Source organism: Macaca fascicularis, chromosome 15 (assembly GCF_037993035.2).
Source record: "Macaca fascicularis isolate 582-1 chromosome 15, T2T-MFA8v1.1".
NCBI classification, from domain to species: Eukaryota; Metazoa; Chordata; class Mammalia; order Primates; family Cercopithecidae; genus Macaca; species Macaca fascicularis.
In genome coordinates, this window is record NC_088389.1 from 113,912,223 (window position 1) to 113,932,959 (window position 20,737).

General features: G+C 40.8%; 1 protein-coding gene across 2 annotated transcripts in view; it reads right to left on the reverse strand.

The window, feature by feature from the left end:
• FRMD3 (FERM domain containing 3) overlaps positions 1-20,737 on the reverse strand; it is a 294,913-nt gene that overhangs the window by 68,863 nt on the left and 205,313 nt on the right. For both annotated transcript variants that reach the window (XM_005582012.4, XM_005582011.4), the window contains exon 6: positions 14,856-14,979. In XM_005582012.4, coding sequence (XP_005582069.1) covers positions 14,856-14,979 — 124 coding nt within the window. The remainder of the gene's footprint in view (positions 1-14,855; positions 14,980-20,737) is intronic.

Here is a 20,737-nt window from a genome sequence, read left to right on the forward strand (position 1 = left end):
GTTGTTGTTATAGTTGTTGAGAGATTTTTTTTTTTTTTATTACTGACTCAGTCTCACTACTCATTGTTGGCCAGTTCAGAAGTTTTATTTCTTCCTGGTTCAATCTTGTGAGGCTGAAATTTATTCATTTCCTCTAGTTTTTCTGGTTTGTGAGTATACAGCTGTTCATAACAGTCCCTGATGATCTTTTGTATTTCTGTGGTATCAGTTGTAATGTCTCCTTTTTCACTTCTGATTGTGTTAGTTGGATCTTCTCCTTTTCTTGGTTAGTCTAGATAATGGTTTATCAATTTTGTTTATCTTTTCTCAAAAACAAAAGTACCAACTTTTTGTTTGGTTGATCTTTTGTAATGTTTTGTCTCCATTTCGTTCTGCTCTGATCTTTGTTATTTCTTCTGCTAAGTGTGTGTTTTGTTTGTTCTTGTTTTTCTAGTTACTTGAGGTACGATGTTAGGTTAGTGATCTTTCTACTTTTATGATGTAGGCGTTTAATGCTATAAATTTCCCTCTTAGCAATGCTTTTGCTGTATTCCACAGGTTTTGTTATATTGTGTTTTCATTTTCATTAATTTCATCAAAATTTTAAAATTTATCTCAATTTCCTTATTGATCCAGTGATCATTCAGCAATATGCTGTTTAATTTCCATGTATTTGTATAGTTTCAAGCATTCCTCTTGGTACGGATTTCTAGCTTTATTCTGCTGTGGTCTGGGAAGACATTTAATACAATTTCAATTTTTTAAAAATTTGTTAAGACATTTTCTGTGGACTACTATATGGTCTATCTTGGAGATTTTCCCATGTACTGATGAAAAGAATGTATTTCCTGTAGCTCTTGGGTAGAATGTTCTGTAAATGTCTAAGTCTACATGGTCTAAAGTCCAACTTCAGTTCAATGTTTCTTTGTTAATATTCTGTCTTGATGATCTGTCTAGTACTGTGAGTGGGGTGTTGACCTTCCCACTATTATTGTATTTCTGTCTGTCTCTTTCTTTAGGTCTAGTAATATTTGTTTTTTGAATGGGTGTGCACTGATTTGGGGAGCATATATATCTAGAATTGTTATATCCTCTTGAGTTTCGGTCCACTTGAGTCTTTATCTCACAGCAGCCCCTAGCAGGGCAGTGGGTATTGTGCTGGGTATGCAAAAGAGAGCCTTGTCCCTCCTCAAGTGGACAGTGGTTGCAGCCATGACAACTTGAACTCGGCTCACGGTGGAGTGCAGCCCAGTGTTAAACTCTCTACATGACACCTAAGACTTATGATCAGGGACAGCAGAGCCCTTCCCAGGCAGGAAGTATGGACAAGAAGCTGTGGAGAGTGTGGTCCACTCACATCTCAGTCTCACAGCAGCCCACTGCAGGGCGGTAGGTATTGTCCTACATATGAGAGGAGAGCCTGGCTTCCCTGTCCCTCCTTGGCCAGGTGGCAACTGCAACCACATCAACCCAAACAGTCCAAAGTCAAATGGCAGTCCGTCATTAAACTCTCAAAATGGTGCCTTGGGCCTGGAAACAGAGAGGGTGGGATCTCTCCCAGGCAAGCAGTGTGGACAAGAAGCTGTGGAGAGTGCAGTCCACTCACATCTCAGTCTCAACAGCAGCTCACAACAAGGCAGTAGGGATCCTCCTAGGGGTATGTAGGAGCACCTGTTCTCCTCTACCCTCCTTGCAGCAGCTCAGCAGCAGCAACCACGTCTGTAGCTCTCCAGTATCTAGGCTCTCAAAATGTTTCCCAGCTGAGGCCACTGTAGGCTCAGATGCCTGTGGGATTCCATGTGGATTCTCTTTCTGGAGGAATGTCTCTGTGCAATCCTTAGGCAGTTCCACATGTCAAGCCCAAGGCCCTAATGGGTCAAGAGTTTCTCCCATAGCCAAGATCATAAAAGCTGATCCCTGGAGGTTTCTTTCTTACTGTTTCCCCATGCCCAGGAACCTCTCCTGACTATTAGTCAGTTCCCAGCTGGGCAAGCTGCCTCGAACCCTCTCGTTACTTCTAGTGCTTCCCATCTCCTCTCTGGTGAATCCCAGAAGTCTCTCCTAGACTATCCGTTTGAAATATATCTACTTATTATTCTGATTCCTCTCTGTGAAGGAGGTACATACTCCTATATCTAGTCAGCTATGTTCTATGCTATTAGAAAATGCAAATTAAAACTACGAGAAACCACTAACATCTCCATCTGGTAGCTACAATTAAAAAGACTAACAAAAGCAAGCACTGGTAAGAATGTACAGCACAAGAAACCCTCATATACTTCTAGTGGAAATTTGGTAGAACTAATCTGGAAAACTCTTTAGCATTATCTACTAAAGTTGAACATGTTTACCCTGTAATACAGCAATTCCACTCATAGTTGTATATGCAACAGAAATTAGTGCACGTTGCACCAAGAAATACATAGAATTTTCATAGTAGTGTTATTTGTAATAGCAAAAACTAGAAAACAACTCAAATGTCTATCAACAGTAAAATGAATAGGCAATGGAATACTATACAGGCATGAAAATTGCTGACTTAAAGCTGCACACTACGAGATGAATGAATATCACAAAAATAACATTGAATAAAAGAAGTCAAATGCTACAGTTCAAATATTTGCCCCCTCCAAAACTCATGTTGAAACTTAATCACCAAAGTCATAGTATTAAGAGGTGAGGCTTTTAACTTTGCCTTCATGAATAGATTTAGTTTGCCATGCTCATGCCCTCTTCATGTGCTGCCTTGCACCACTTCAGGACTCTGCAGAGAGTTCCCAACAGCATGAAGGCCCTCACCAGATGCAGTCCCTAGACCTTAAACTTCCAAGCCTCCAGAACTGTAAAAAATAAATTTCTTTTCTTTATAAATTACCTAGCCTCTGGTATTCAGTCATAGCAAGACAAAACAGACTAAAATACCATATATAAATGGATATACACTGTATGATTCTATTTCTATGGCTTTCAAAAATGAGCAAAACAAAACTAGTGTGTTGAAACTCACTGGAAACCCTGGGAACTCTCACCTACTTGTTGGTGTGAACATAAAGTAGAACAACCAAACCGCCATTTCCTAGAAAAGTTAAAGTGCAAACTCTGGCAAGTTCTAACTTAGGTTTGTACTTACACTAGGGAGTCCTATACATGCACCTTAGGAGAATTATTCAATAAACCCTAGTAACTCTGTCTGCAATAGCAAAAACCTGGAAGCAACCCAAATGTTCATCAACAGGAGAATGGATACATAAAACATGGGAAGTTCATATGATAGAAACTTAATTATACAGAAGTGAAAATAAAGACATATGGCTGTATGTATCAATGTGGAAGAATCTCATAAATATAATGTTCATAGGGAAAAAATGAGACATGAGAATACAGTGTGAGTCCATTTATATGAAAGTGAAAATAGGCAAAACTGAAGTAATACATCATTCACTGATACATATGTATAAAGTAAATTTATAAAAGCAAAACAAGAGAATAAGCAACCTAAAATTCAGAAGAGTGTACCTATGGGAGGAGAGAGGGAGGTGGTCTGGGAGGGGCACATAGGAGACTTCAGAACAGCTGGTGATGTTCTCATTCACAAACAATGCCAGGGGATCATGGGTGTTTTTTCAATTATTCTTTAAATCATACAAATATTGTATATACTCTGCAAATGCTCTTTTACATATTAGACATTTTGTAATGATGAAAAGACATACAATTTCTGCTTTTTAAATAAAGAAATCATTGGATGAAATATTATGCAGTCCAAAAGGACCCCCAAACTAAAGGGTATTGATCAGGAGGATAACAGATACATATGCAGAGCTATCTTGTACTAAACTCTGCAATTCCAAGCAGCATAACATTTTTTATATTGACAAGCATATGCATATTTTTACTTATCATTCAGAAAGTTAGAATCTTTATCTTCATTTTGTGGATGAGAGTTCTGATATCCAAAGAGAAAAATAACTTGCTCAAGGTTATTGCTCATGGTCAATTTGCATTTGCATCCTGCATTTGCCCTCACTAGCCATGTATGGGCAAATGCAGGATGCAAATGCAAGTTGACCTGGTTCTAAAGTGCTTGTCAGGGCTGGTGCCAACATCATCACCAATATCTTATGGTCAAGAGCCATCTGTCTGCTCTCCTGCATGCCATGGCATAAAATGACATGATTCCTATCCACCTCTTATGTTTTAAAAAAGCAAGGCAAATGGAACTGGAGGCCATTAATAACACAGAAACAGAAAGTCAAATACTACATCTTCTCATTGATAACTGGAAGCTAAATAATGTGTCACATGGACATGGAGTGTGGAATAATAGACATTGGAGACTCAGAGGGTGAGAGAGTGGGAGGGAGTGAAGGATGAGAAATTACTTCATGAGTACAACGTACAGTATTCCGGTGATGGTTACATGAAAAGCCCACACTTCACCACTATGCAATATATCTATGTAACAAAATGGCACTTATACTTGCTAAATCTATTTTTAAATTTATTTATTTATTAAATTGTTTATTTGAGACAGGGTCTCACTCCATCGCCTAGGCTGGAGTGCAATGATGCGCTCTCAGCTCACTGCAGACTCCACCTCCCGGACTCAAGTGATCCTCCCACCTCAGCCTCCTATAGCTAGGACTACAGGAGCATGCCACCATATCTGTCTAAGTTTTGTATTTTTTGTAGAGACGGGATTTCACCCTGTCACCCAAGCTGGTCTGGAACCCTCGGGCTCAAGTGATCCCCCCACCTCAGCCTCCCAAAGTGCAAAGATTACAGGGGTGAGCCACTGCAACCCACCAAAAGTTTCGTTTAAATTGCAACTTTTTCAAATTCTAAACATTGCAACTTATCAATGATAAGGCAATTCATTTCAGGTGACTGATACTCAGATCTCATTAGAGAATAGTGATATCTCCATTTTAACCTGAAACTAAAACATGCAGGTCAAATCTGGAATGCCTGCCACCTGATTTTGTACAGCCCTCAAACTAAAGATGGGTTTTACATTCTTACATAGTTTAAATAAATCAAAAGAATAATATTTCGTGACTCATGACAATTACATGACATTCAAATTTCAGTGTCCATAAATAAAGTTTTATTGGAACATTGCCACGCCCACTTATCTGCATATTGTCTATGCATGCTGTCATGTTGCAACAGTAGTAGTTGCAATGAAGCCTATATGTTTTACAAAGCCTAAAATATTTGCTAGTTGACCCGGTATAGAAAAAGGTTTTCTGAACCCTGATCTGGGTCCAGTACACAGGAACATGAAACCACAGGAAGCCATGTCTATTTGATGCTAAAAAATGAAGGTGTTTCTGTAAAAAGAGTACCTACCTCTAAGAATTGTTGCAAAGATTAAGCCAGTAACAGATGTGAACCAGTCAGACTAGCGCCTAGCACACAGTATGTTCTGTCCTTGCCCTCAGACTACCTTGTGTTCCCTTGCTAGCCCTACATATGGCTGAAGTCAGAAATACTGTGCTGAGGGGAATGTCAAGCAGGATGTCAAGATATTTACCACAAAGCAAAGGCCCATCTTTAAAATAATTCTCAAGTCAGCATCATTTGCTTTGGGTTTAACCTCAGATCTCTACTGGCTAAGCATTTAAAAGACTTAATTGAAAAAGTCATACACAGGGAAAGGCTAACTACAAATGCTCAGAGAAGGCAAAAAGATCAAAACCAAAGGAGAAAAGGCAGGGACGCTGATAGGACTGGAGACTCCTGAGGCCCAGACTCACCAAGAAAGAAACCATTTAATGATCCATTTTTTGGGGGAAGATACTAAGATCAATTAAATAGAAAGGTTGGGGTTTTTTTCCTTGAACCTCCCACTGGGCATCTGTTTCTGGCAAAAACTCTGATAATGGAAAATAATGATTTTCTATCCTTCAAATATTGTACCAGGAAATGTTCTACTCAGATTAATAGTGTCTCTAATAAGACATTTAAAGGTAAAGACCAGTGATTAGTTGAATTCTTTTCAAAGAGCTAACAATTCTCCAAAGATAGGCTTTTCTAATATATTAGATGAGGTCAAGTAATTGCGTATTTAGCTGTATGTCTCCCTTCTGCCAGTTTTGAGTGCTTTTAGACAAAAACGAACAACCTCCCTTTTATTGATCCTCCTTTAGCATACCATTACATAGAGTACAAAACCAGATAGCACCCCAGGAATAAATGCCAATTATTAGTGGACATTAATTGTGGAATAAGATGCAGATCTTGCCAGCAATGAGCTGGACTGCTTGGAACACAGTTGGCAGGGAAGGGGGTGGTTCTGGCTCCCTCTGACCCATCTGAGCCTAGGAGCTCTAGAATTAAAGTCATGGGCAGAAGACCAACGTAATGGTGTAGAAGATCAATATAATGGTCTTCGACTTCTGAAAAACAGAATTCTCAATTTGGCTTAGATTACATTTTGCTGTAACTTGGTTGCAACTTTACTTAGATTTAGCTTTGTTGGAATAAAAGATTTTCCACACCCTTGGCTTCAAATGTTTGGGAGTGTTCTCAAGACTTGCCCTTCAGCAGGGCTTGGGACTTTAGCACTCAGAGACTGCAGGGAGCTCTCTATGTTTTATAGCATTCCTGTGGAATGTGGACTGGAGAGAGAGTCCTTTGCTCTTCAATCTCATCCCTGGCTCTCTGGACGTTAGAAGACCTTTCTCCTCTCTGTCATCCTGTCTCCTGCCATCAGCAAGGGCTTCCCTAACCTGGGCTGAAGGTCTGGAGTGCCTCTGGGGGATTTCACTCAGCTCTCGTGCTGGTTAAAGGTTTGCCTAGTTGCCCTTAGCCCTGATCTAGGGTGTAATCCTCCTCTTCTGTCACTCCACCAGAAGTGAAAGCAGCTATGGGTCTCCACTCTCCTAAGAAGGACATTCTGGATTTTAATACATTTAGGTCTATTTGCATCTTCAGCTCTCAGATGGGTTCAAAAAACATGATTCTGTAATTCAGCCAGCTTGTTGGTGTTATTTGGATGTTAGGAGAGATCAATATCTCATGCCTTTCTACATCCTAAATAGAAAGGAAATGAGAGTTCCCAGTCTGTCATTTCCAATCTTTTACTTAGAGAGGGACATTATCTCTTGCAAATCCTTTAGGAGCCATCTTTATGCAGAGCATTAGATAAAATGCTGCAAATTTGGATAGCTGCCACGCTAAGAAGGAGACAGTGGTAACACCCTGGGGCCATGCAGGGACAAGGCTTACAGGAGAGCAGCAACTTAGAAAGATATTAGCACACAATGTACGGAAACTCAGATTTCAGGTCAAGTTCTATTGCTTCATAATTGTGTAGCCTTGGATAAGTTAATTTCTCAGAACTCTGTTTCCTTATCTGTTAAAAAAAAATGATGGCTGCAAACTCAATGGAAGGAGAAGGTAAATTGGCAGAGCAGGGATGGTGGCAATTCTGAGACAAAGGATTCTTTTAAAGAGGCACTGCTGCTGAATGTTACCACACAAAAGTCAGGGAGCCATGTGACCAAAACCCCAGTCACAACTAACGCCAGAACTTTATGGCAACTGGTTCCATGTTTTAGAGCTATTATTTGGCTCAAACTACATACATCTGGGTCACAGTGTAGTCCAAGGACTGTCATTTTATAACTCCTGCTTTGGACTCCAAGGATCCCTTAAGAATAGAAATTGGCTGTCAAATTTCTTTGCTGTTGGCTAGTGACCTCTTGATAGTCGAAGGCGCTAAATCATAGTCAAAACTGTCTTTGATTAATAAAAATTAAGAGGCAAATTAATTGTTGCTTCATGAATTATTTTGTGGATAAAATCTTTCAAACCATGAGGTCATGGGGGAGTGTGGATGATGACGGAGAGCCCAGCTTGGGGATGAAATGGCTGCAAATCTGGGCTAGGCCATCCCACACTACTACAGTGCCCCACAAAAAGCCACCCTTCAATAAATATTTGTTGTATGAATGGATGGATGGAAAGATGCATGGAAGTATGGATGAAATATAAATGGATAGAAGGATGGATAAATATCCTCTGGATAAATACACTGCTATAGTCTCATTGAAAGTTCAAAGAATCTTTAGCTCTACACGTAAGTTAGAATCACATGTGAGATACAATCAGAGAATGTATTAAGCAATGGCTGATTCCCACTTTCAATAATATAACCCCTCTCTCCTTCTTCATGGCCACATTGCACTTTGGTAACATTGTTTTTTCCCCCTTAAGGTCATGGTGGTTAGATTTCACCTGTATAAAAAACATTAATGGCTTGGATGTGCACATCATTTGCCCCAGCCCATCCCTCCCTAGAAATGTCCTTTACTCCAGGCCACAAAATGCAAGGACTTCATTTTTACAGTGAACGCATTTGATCCCAAATCATCCCATCTTCCCTCTTCCTAAGAAAGGTGCTACATCAAATAGCAACAAAAATGCAACTTTCTTTGATAATCTACCAAGGAGAGAGCTTCTATGAGTTTGGAAGGGACTTGGGAAGGGAAATGATACAGGGACAGAGAGCGATGACAAAGAGAAAATGCATTTTAAAAAAGATTGGGGTTGTAAAATAACTAGACATGTATTTCTTGTCTTCTTTTTACACAATAAACACACTTCTCAAAACTGACAAAAACATTTCTTAAGAGGGCCCTTGTGATCTATTCATCAGAAGCAAAGGTAGAGCATATTTTTCATGTCAGGGTATTTATTTCTAGAAAACTAGACGTTTTTAAAATGATAACTCCATCTTTTTAAACTATAGCCATGGCACATGATTTACAGAGAATATAACCTTTAAGAAACAGAGAGAATTACTCTGTTTAAAAAACACATTGTGTCATTCTTGCTTCCAGCACAAACCTCACTGCCCTGGATCATTATAGTGTGGCTAGTTGGATGATTTTCCTGCTCTTTAAGGGCAAGGAATATACTTCATCAAAACTGCTTTACTGCCAATTGAGCCTTTTGAATATTTAAAAGCTGATGACCTATGACTGAAGTTAATGCAAATGTCTCTGTCTCTAATGACAAACCTGATGAACTGGTGATGAGAGGAAGAAAAGACTAGCTGAGCAGAAACTCTAGGAAATACCTCCAGCAAAGTCTATCAGGGTTCTTTATGGTAAAAGCAATCTTTTCTTGATCTTCATCCCCCTCTTAGCACCCTCAGGACTAATGGAATGGGTATGTCCTCTTACCCCAGGTGGCTTTGATTAAAGCTGTGGAAAACAGAAACCAAGAGGGACAAAAAGAATAGAGGTCCAGCCAGGCATGGTGGCTCACGCCTGTAATCCCAGCACTTTAGGAGGCAGACGCTGGCGGATCACCTGAAGTTGGGAGTTCGAGACCAGCTTGACCAACATTGAGAAACCCCATCTGTACTAAAAATACAAAATTAGCCTGGCATGGTGGCGCATGCCTGTAGTCCCAGCTACTCCGGAGGCTGAGCCAGGAGAATTGCTTGAACCCAGGAGGTGGAGGTTGCAGTGAGCCAAGTTCACGCCATTGCACTCCAGCCCTGGCAACAAGAGCGAAACTCCGAAACTCCGTCTCAAAAAACAAACAAACAAACAAAAAGAAACACAGGACCATCAAGTCCTCAGTGGTTGCAGCAATGGCTTCCTCCAGCCACCAGAGGGCTCTAGAGGGAGGAATAACCTATTTCTAAAGCAGTCCCAGGTAAGACCTCATCTCTGCACACCAAGCTTAAAGTCTGAAAATTACAAGAGATTATTTTTCACATAAAGTTTTACAACTATGGCTCCTGATAACTTAAAATTATCTATAGAGGCAGGACAGTGAAGTAGAAATTTATTCCATACCTGCTCTGCCATGTGTTTAGAACAGGAGTCAGCAAGCTACGACCCATAGGCCAAATGTGGCCTGCCACCTGTGTTGTCAATAAAGTTTTATTGAATCATGGCCCACTCATTTATGAATTGTCTATATCTGCTTTTGCTCTACCAAAACAGAGCTGAGTCACTGCACTAGAGACCGAATGACCCAGAAAGCCAAAAATATTTAACTAGCCCTTACCTAGAAGAATCATTCAGCTCAGTGGGTTATGTAAGTGACACATTTCCATATCATCTAGTTCACGTGATATTAAAAGGCCCAGAGATGCCTCTATAAAAATCTTTCTAAATGAAACTCTATTAGCTACACATCTATTAGAATGACCAAAATCCAGAACACTAACAACACCAAATGTTGGCAAGGATGTGGAGCAACAGGAACTCTCATTCACTGCTGGTGGGTATGAAAAATGCTGCAGCCACTTTGGAAAACAGTGTAGTGGTGGTTTCTTACAAAACTAAACATACTCTTACCATATGATAGAGCAATCATGGTGTTTGGTATTTACCCAAATGAGTTGAAAACTTATGTCTACACAAAAACCTACACACAGTTATTTATAGCAGCCTTATTCATAATGGCCCAACCTTGGAAGCAACCAAGATGTCTTTCGGCAGGTGAATGGATAAACTATGATACATACAGACAATGGAATATTATTTTGTGCCAAAAGGAAATGAGCTCTCAAACCAAGAAAAGACATGGAGGAAACTTAAATGCATATTACTGAGTGAAAGAAGCCAATCTGAAAAGGCTACACATTGTATGATTCCAACTATGGCATTCCGGGTAAGGCAAAAACTATAGAGACACTAAAAAGATCAGTGGTTGCCAGGGGTTAGGGGAGAAGAAGGGATGATTTTTAGGACAGGGAAACTACTCTGTATAATACTATAATGCTATTGGTATTGCAATGGAATGATACTATACATTCATCAAACCTATAGAGTGCACACCAAGAGTGAATTCTAATGTAAACTACCAACTATGGGTGATTATAATGTAACAATGTAGGCTCATCAGTTGTAATATATGTACCACTCTAGGAGGGATATTGATAATGAGGGAGGCTATGCATGTGTGGGACAGAGGTATAGAGGAAATCTCTGTGTCTTCCTTTCCATTTTGCTGTAAACCTAAATATCTCTTTTAAAAAATAAAGTCTATTAAAAAAAGAAAAACAACTCTATTAGTCAATGAGGTTGTGAGGGCCATTAAGGGCTGTGTGCCCACTGTTTCCAGCTCCTATTACCTTCTGAACACCATAGAACTGTATTTCCTTGATCCTGGGTAAGATCCTGGGACAGGTCCTGATCAGAGAGTTGTAAGTAGAAGTGATAAGAATCACTTCCGAAATGAAGCATGACCTTTCAGAGCTCTTTTCCTTGTGGCTCAACATCTGGCAAATCCAAGCTTTTGACTTCCCTGAGTGACAATGGTGGGCAGAGCTCCCCAGCTGGCCTCTGGTGGGCACAGAACAGAGTAAAGAAGCAGCCTTTCTTACTCTAAGCCACTGAGCGTTGGGGGTTTGTTTCCTCAGAATAATCTAACTGATCTTGACCTATATAGAGATGATCAATAATGATAATATGCTACTATATTTGCAAAACTGTGACTTCTACCTACCTTACCTCCTCCAGTACAGTGAAGGACTCAGAAGAAGAAACATTGATCCAAGCATGAACTTTTACCTTCAGTCATCAATTTAATTTAGTTCATGAAAATTCTTCTTAACATCTTGGTCTTCTTAAAACTCCAAGGAAAAGTCTCTCTCTCTCTCTTTCTTTCTCTCTCTCTCTCTCTTTATCTTTCTCTCTCTCTCTCTCCATCTCCCAAAGAACTCTGTTATTCATGCCTATCTATCAGGCCATCTTGGTCCCACCTTCAAACAGTGTGTAGCCTCCCGGAGAGGAAATTTCTTCTTTCTCTCTTATTAATTTTCTGCCAAGAATGGAAGCTTTTGTTCCTTTCTCAGAGATCATAGGAGCAGAATAATCCTAATCAATGAAAAGACTGGGAGAAGGTTGTGAAACCATTCCCTCCTAGGGTAAAGATGTTGATCTCACTGTAAATTATCATTTCTGCTAATATTTGAGCACCTATTGTGTTTTATTTCTCAGCTGATTCAGAAAGCAGGCAGGAAGAAGGAGGTTATTTATCGGGTCCCTCAAACCCCAAAAAAGGCCAGCTGGAATCCTCTCAGGATGTCTTCAGAACAGCAGTTCGATGGCCACACACTATCCCTAGCTACGTGGGAGGGTCACGGGTGTTGTGGTGACACTGAAGAACAGGATGGCCATGGCTTGGTGCAGCCAAGCACAGGTCTCCTCCATCCATGACTCCTTCCTGGCATGGTCAGGTTTGCAGAGTAATCCAAGGCCCAATTCCTTACACAAGACAGATAACGCTTTCTTGACCTGTGTGTGAAGGGGCGGTGGCACCCCCAGAGCACCTTCAGTCCCTGTAGCAGGTTTCCCATCAGACGCAAGAGAGCTCCTCTCGCTCTGCACTGTCAGCCTCTTCTGCTCTTCTTGTCTTACCCTCCAAAGCAAAAGTATCTCTCTGCTACACTGATGCTGAATGACATGCAGGACTCCTTAGAGACAATGAGCAAAAATATACAGGGAAATGCCTCCGGAAGCTGTCCTTGCAATGCGATATGATTCCTGACAGGTTCATCCTTCAGGCATACAACTCTGACCTCTTCGCAAAGGCTTAATGGATGTTACAAATGTGCAGGACCACATGTGCCATAGAACAGCAGCTTTGATCAAACCACGGAACTTACTTCCAAGATTTATAAAGTGTGACAGACTGATGACCCCCTGTCTTCCCTGAGTGCATGATGACTACTTCCAGGGATCTCCACAAGCCCAGTTGCTGGCCCAGGGTCCAAGCTACAGCTTTCTGAATGTTAATAGAACAACCTGGAATCTTCTTTGATTCACTCATTTTCTCATGAAATTGTGGATCACCAAGTCTGGCTGCAATGCCTCTCATGACTCTCTTCTTTCCATTTCCTTTACTCCTATTCTTTTTCAGGTCCTTCACATTCCATGTCTGAACACCAGAAATTACTAGCCGGCCCTCCTGCCCTGGTTCTCCATCCTCAAGCACTGTTGACATGGTGATCACCGTGAAACATCTACCTGACTACCTGATTCCCTTGCCATGCTCAACAAAGGGAGAAGAGCATGGGCATACCTTGAACCAGGTAACCCAAGGTTCAAGTCCTGACTCCACTATTTACTCAGTACAAGTCCTTTAACCACTTCAGCTTGTACTTTCCTCATCCCACGCTAGAAAGAACAATAGCGTCCATCTAATAGAGTTTGGGAGAACTGAGTGGGATAATGCACTTAAAGCTCTTAGCACAATGTTTTGGCATCTAGTAAGTAAATGCTCAATAAATGTGTATTATTATCATATGTTCTGAGCATTAGAGACCCTGCAAATTCAGGGCATAGAAAACCTTTCCATTCCATCTCCTATCAGTTCAAACAGTGGCTGCAGCTCCTTCATCCAGGGATTCTCACCCTGTGCTCCCCCAGGGCATAGAAAACCTTTCCATTCCATCTCCTATCAGTTCAAACAGTGGCTGCAGCTCCTTCATCCAGGGATTCTCACCCTGTGCTCCCCAGAACACTGCTCTGCCACAAACCCCTCCACAAAAATATCGGAACTTTATTTCTACCTCTAGTACATTTGTCTCCAAAATAGCAAAAGAGTGGTGAGAATTTCATGTATCTTCAACAAGGCTTTAGGAGACAATACTCTAAAATTACCCACATAGATGGCATGTTGCTTTCTGAAAGAGGTACAATGTTTTGATGTCTAATCATCTTTATCTCTAAGACTAAGCGTCATATTTTCCCAGCTGAAATAAGCTGCCACCTTGAATGCCCCCACGTATACGCTTCCCAGACTCACCAGTAGGGGGCGCGCCTGCATAAAGGAGGGAGCTTGAGCAATTTCCTCACACGGGGACAGTTGTCTGTTCCAGAATGCATAATCCAGTGATGCAATTTTCTTTATACTTACCAGAGGCCCAGAACATGGAAGCATCTCAGTTCTTGCAGTTTTTCACCAACACTTGTCATAACACTGCCCATGCTTGCTATTACCAAAATGATTTTTTTTCTGTAGTTTGCACAGTATCTAAATTCTAGTTACAGGCTAGACTACCTGAGTTACCTGAATTCCAAGTTGGCAATGATCCCTACATACACTTCATTTTATTCCCAGCAGCCCATGTAGAGTGTAAGCATCACAGAGTGCATAAAGGCTCAGACTCTAGACCAAGGCTGCCGGAATTCAAATCCCAGCTCTGATACTTACTAGCCATGTGACCTTGGGCAAGTTGTTTAACCTCTCTGGACCTCAGTTCCCTCATCTGTAATATGGGAATAACCAATAATCTATCTCCTACGTTGCTGTGAAGATTGAACAAGTTAATATGTGCAAAGTGCTTAGAACAGTGTTGGGAACGTGGTGAATGCTGTATGCAATTTTGCTACTCCTACCGCTGCTACTGTGCGGCTATCATCGAAGCATCACAGGTGAGAAAAAGAGGATCAAACACTAAATCTGTCATCTTAAGAGCAGCTCAGCAAAGGGAATCTTGCCAATGGGTTCTACTCTACTTGGAGTCAATGCTTCCAGCTATGGCCACAGGTGGGAAAAAGACAATACAAAATTCAAATCAGAAAGGTTTACTTATTTACCTTAGATTCCACTTTCAGAAGCTCAGGGTGCTTAGAAATCCATATGTGTAAGAAAACGTATGGCTCTAATAACTACTGATGGTTCACAAACAGCTACTTATGGGACTCCACACTGTTGAGATTGTTATTGACGGAGGACACCAGGGTGTCCTTGACAGTGCCCAGAAAAATTGCACTGCCACCCAAAACGGCCTACCCATTCATTATATATATTCCTCCTTCACGATGTGATTTCCACATTCCCTGCAGTAAGAATATTTTCTCACCTTTATCATTTTCACAAATGTCTACCCAGATTACCTGAGTTCGTTTTTATGAATTTCCACTATTTTTCTTTCCAGCTTCTGCGACTGCTTGGGGAAAATCTCAAACTCACTGATGTAATTCTCAGGATGCTCATCAGGATCGTAATCACCAAGCTCAGCTGTAATGAGTGAAAAAATAAAGAGAAAGAGAAACATTAAAAACAATAACATGAGCAGGGTGCATATGGAATGCCTCCTGCCATCCAAAAGAAGAGGCTGGAATAAGCTCACCCAAAAATATGTATCTGTACCCAGAGAAAGTCTGAGTGTCTACAGGGTCATATTACAGTTCAGATCGAGCTGTGTGAGCTTGGGATCTTGAGAATCTTCTCTGGGTCTCACCTTCTTTATCAGTATAATAATGGATTTAAATCACTGTTTTTCAGTGAGGACACCATTGGCATTTTGGGGGTTAAACAATTTTATTATTTCAGATTTTCCAAGGAACTGTAGGACATTTAGTACCTCCACCTTCCAGGTACTAGATGTTAGCAGCATACCCAGGCACTGTGACCATCAAAGCTGCTCTCTCCCAGAAGTTAGTCAAAGAATACAGGATTTCAGTTAGATGGAAGGAATACATTCAAGACAGCATTGTACAACATGGAGACTATAGTTAGAAACAACATACTGTATACTTAAAAAGGCCTGAGAGGGTAGCTTTTAATTGTTCTCAACACAGAAACAAATGATAAGTATATGAGGTAATGCATATGTAAAGCTCGGTTTAGCCATTCCACAATGCACACATATTTCAAAACATCAGGTTATATACCATAAATATATATAATGTTTGATTTAAAATGTTTTAATTTTTAAAAAATTTAATGCCCCTGTCCCAGTATTTCCAAGTGCTCCCCAGGATAGGAGGTGGTACCACCTCTAGATGGAAACCAGTGGACATTCATCGGGGTTCCATTCACAGCTAATATCCTCTGCATCCAGGAATTCCCTGACTGGAGCGGCCTGTTCTGAGGCTTATGCAGGTGTAGCTTATTCATTAAAAAATCACAACAAGAAGGAACCCAGTGGGATTGCACTTAAAAGCAAATTGATTGCTCTTGAAATTAAAGAGTATACATCTAAAACAGAAGAGCATGCCAAATTAAAGTTGTTGCTGGATTCTAACAAGAAATGAAAAAAAATCCTAAGCCCTTCAACAGACTGAACATTGCCCCCACTTGGACAAGCGGCCCCAGAGAACTCTTAAAAACTGAGTTCCCATACATGATGAGGTCGGAGCTCATTATACTTCCTCCCTCATTAATTGCTATTAGGTTTCCTACACCAAGGGTTAAACAGAAACCCGCCCTTTTGAAAGATTGCACCACTGATATCAACCAATCGCCGATGCTGCCCCTCCCTTTTGTGGTTCTGAGACAGCAACTGACCAGCATTCCTTCTTGGTAAGAGACCACTGACCACAAAGTGGTTCTAGCCAGTCTATGGAGGCTGTGCACAGAGGGCATTTGTGTCCTCTGCTTCACCTTTTGATGTATAGGCCCTAATGATAATACGTTTAAATGTTAAGTCTCCACCCAAAAGTGAACATGGGATGCACGTTGCTTATGTGCTAGCCTACTATGCATGCCTGTGCCTTCCTTTTGTGAATATTCATAGCTCCTACGATAACCTGTTGAATATGTATACTTGGCCACCCCATTTGGCATAAATCTTTGTCTTATTCTTCCCACCCTTGAAGTGCTTGTTTCCAGCTTCGGGCCAGAGGCTACGTTTCCCCACCTGTCAGAATGACCACCCTGCAAGCTGCAACCCTTTGTGAGAAATAAAGCTCTTCTTTCCAAATTTATGTACTTCATGATTCTTCAGCTGACACTAACAAAGGTCTCCTCCAGAAGATCTTCAAGGGTAAAAAGAGAAATGCCTACACATCTCTGAGCACCCAGAAGGCCAAGCAGAGATACGTGTGTGAACCACAGCATAGAGGAGCAAAGGTGATATCTGGCATCAAGAATACTTTTTATTGGTTCCATGAGCATGCTAAGGAAAATGAGCCAGAAGAAGCAAGTGTCTCTGGAAGAAACAGAAGATATGGCCCAGGAGAGTAGACTAAAGACAGTGGAAAAACTGTATTAGAAGAATCTGATCACCAATATGACTTTGAGGTAGAAAAAAATTAGTATGCCTTGAGTGCATCTGAAAAATTACATCCAACTCTGTAATTTGTATCCACTGTCCCTTCATTGTCACATCATCTGATGACCGGAAAAGTACATAACCAGGAGGAAAGCAAAGCTCTTTAAAGCTTCTGAACAAAATTCAAATTACAGAGTTCTTAAAACAACCTAGAACATATACCACAGCGAGGGAAGACTTCTAAAATAAGACCCAAAATACTATCAATCACAAAGGGGAAATTGATTAATTTGATCATACCAAAGTTAAAATTTATTTCTGCTTAATAAAGGACATCAGAGTCAAAGTAATAGAGAGATGACAACTTGAAAGAACATATTTTCACAATCTAAAGCCGACAAGGACTAATATCTAGAATAAAGAAGAAATCCTTACATATTATTTTTTTAATGGACAGGAAGACCAATAGAGAAATGGTCAAAGGATAATGAACAGACAATTCAAAGAAGGGGAAACCCTAAGGGCCAGTGTAGGGAGAGATGCTCAAACACATGAATAATTAGAGATATACGAACCAAAACAAGATGTTACTTTATACCTATAACATTGGCAATAAAACTAGGGAGTTGGCAGAGACACGAGAAAACAAAAATACTTGTGCACTGCTGAAGGGTGCTAGATACATGTTGCTCCTCCAGAGAGCAAGGTGGGAGTATTTAGTCAAATATTATGACCCAGCAATCCCATTTCTGGGCATTTTTCCTAGAAAAACTCTAGGTGCAAAAAAGGATATGTTCAACTTTTTTTATGACAGCATTAATCATAATAGTCAAAGTTGGAGGCAACTTGGGTGTTTATTGTTAGCGGGACAGATGGATAAGTAAAACATGGAAGATGCACCCTTTGGAATATTTTGTCACAGTTAAAATCAACAAAATACATGTATGTCCAGCAATATGGACAGACCCCAAAAGCAGTGTTCTGAGCGTAAAAAGGAGGGAATACAATGAGTTCTATACCATCATTTAATTTATGAAACTTAGAAGTATAGACACAAAAAACAATATTAATCATTTTATAGGGATGGATACAAAGACAAAGATATATATATATATATCTTCAGTGTTGCCCTTAGGAGTGGAAAAGGGAAGTCAATCAATCCATGGGCCTAAAGGGACCAATGATGAGAGGTGGGCCATAAACTGATGATTAACTCAACCTATGTTCCAAAAGAAATACATGTAACATGTCCACCTGCACACACATACACGCTTGTGCCCCTGTGAACTAGCTACAGGCATTAATATTTAGGAGATGGACAATCCCAGTGCTTCTATTTTCCACAGATGATGGGATAATGGACAACCAATATGAAACTGGGTCATCTTCAATGCAAACGTCAGCTTGCAGAGTGGTTGGTGAGGGAGAGCGTCATTTCTGAGGGTGCACTTTTCTTTCCAGGAAATCTTGTGAGATATTATAGACTTGCAGTGCTAAACACTGCAAACATTAAAAACGTTAGAGAAGAAATGTCATGAAGATTGCACTGGATTGCTGACAAGACTAACACTGTCCCCACCACAGGCCATGCTCTCTGATCCCTTAAAGCTTGTCTTTAACTCTGACCTCACCTTAAGCAGAAGGCAGGGTTTTTTTAATGAATAAAGACTTCTAGCTATTCATACCAAGAGGAGTTGGGTAAGCAACCATGGTTCTCCCTCCTGCTCATGACTTGGAAGTTGAAGTTGTAACACATGACATACAACTGCAGGCCCTGTGGTTTGAAACCAGGTCTAGCACTTTTCTAAAAGCGTTCAATTCTAAGAGCAAAATCCAATGAGTTTGAAGTGAATGGGTGAGTAAGATCAGAAACAGAAAGTCTAAAAAGCAACAGGCTTTCCCCTGGTTTGGAAAGGACTATTCCAAAAGAATTTGAGATGCAGGACCTTTAGCTCCAGGGCCAACTCCTTCAGGAGCTTTCCCTGACCCACCCTTGCTAAGTCAGGAGCCCTCCTGGGACACTCATAGCAGGGATCGGGCCTGTGTGTTCCTCCATCTAGCCATCAATGCAGGGTCACAATGCCCTGTTTCCTTGTCCATCTTCCCACAGGAATTTTGTATTGCCATGTGGCCCCCTAGCAACTGCTCAGGAAGTATTTGGAGAACACATGAACAAATGAATGAATGAGATAGTGATACCATCCCAGCAGGCGGCCAACTAATCTTTCTCATAGTTAAATGAATCAGGCACAATCATTTAGCTAAATGTTAAATGAATCAGGCACAGTCATTTAACAAAATGTTAAATTTAACTAAACGTTAAATGCTTCTGCCTGATTCAATTAACTATGGTTAATCAGGGCATGTTTGAAGCTTCGGTATATTCTGAGTTTATTAAAAGCAGTCAATCAAGCCATGTGTGGTGGTGCACACCTGTAATCTCAGCTACTTGGGAGGCTGAGGTAGGAGGATTGCTTGAGGTTAGAGTTTGAGACCACCCTGGGTAACATAGTGAGATCCTCTCTACACAAAATACAAAACCAGTCAATCACCAATCACCTGGAGTTCAGGCAAGTGCCCCGATTCATTTCAGGCAAGTGCCCCGATTCATTTAACATATTTAGTGGAGAACCTGCTGTGTGTCAGACACAGGAAGACTGCTGTGAAAAGCACCCAGATCCTGCTCCCATGGAATTAGATTCTATATAGGAGGAAATGCACAGTAAGTCCAAAAACAACTCAAGATCTAAGTGTTTGCAAGAAAACACAACAGGGCTCTGAGAAAGAATGACGTGCAGGAGGGAGCTGCTTTAGGTCGAGTTGTCCAGATAGACTTATCAGAGGAAGTGACTTCTGGACTGAGTTCTGAATGTTCAGCAGGAGTCAAGATTTCTACAGGGGTTGAACACACCAGGCGGAGGAGATAAGTTGAATTCTGCTGCGGTGCTGCTTTGTAAAAGGAACAGGAAAGATATTTTTACCAAGAAAGAATATAAATAGATCCCAAAGATTCTGTGTTTGTTTTGCAATTTGTATTATGAAAGAAAATGCATTGCATGGCTTGAATGTGCTTGTTGGATTCAGTATGGACAGGCAGCGAAACTCCAGGTGATGGATTGGTTTTGTATTCCTTGTAGAGACAAGGTCTTGCTATGTTGCCCAGGCTAGCCTCAAACTCCAGACCTCAAGAAATCCTCCTGCCTTAGCCTCCCAAGTAGCTGGAATTACAGGTGTGCACCACCACATCCAACTTGATTGACTGTTTTTTATAAACTCAGAATATACTGAACTTAAAACATACTCCTTGAAAGAGGGTTAGCAAACAAGACGATGAGGGGCAACAGTGCCTCCTATTGATAATCACTTACTCCATCTTCCCTGTTACTCTGTAAGAATAAGCAGTTCTGAAACGCCAACCTATATCTGTATTTGTGAATGCAGAGCTGCCGAAGTACTCACCCGAGAATCAGACCTTTATGAACCACTTTTACTGAATTTGCTATAGATGACCACAGACAGCACTGCATTTGAGAGCCCAAAGGTCTTTTTGAGGTCTGCCAGTCCATTTCCCACTCTACTTTCTCCACAGTGTCTGTGTGTGTGTGGTCAGTAATAATAGCAATGAGGGATAAAATAGGGCCCTGATCGTCTGGATGGAGGCTCCCTGGCTTTATTTCAGACAGAAAACAGGATGGCGAGCCTTCCATTATAGATCCATATTGAGCGTGTCCTAGGAGAATTGATGGTAATTCACTAAGGCCTAAATGCATTCTGAAATCC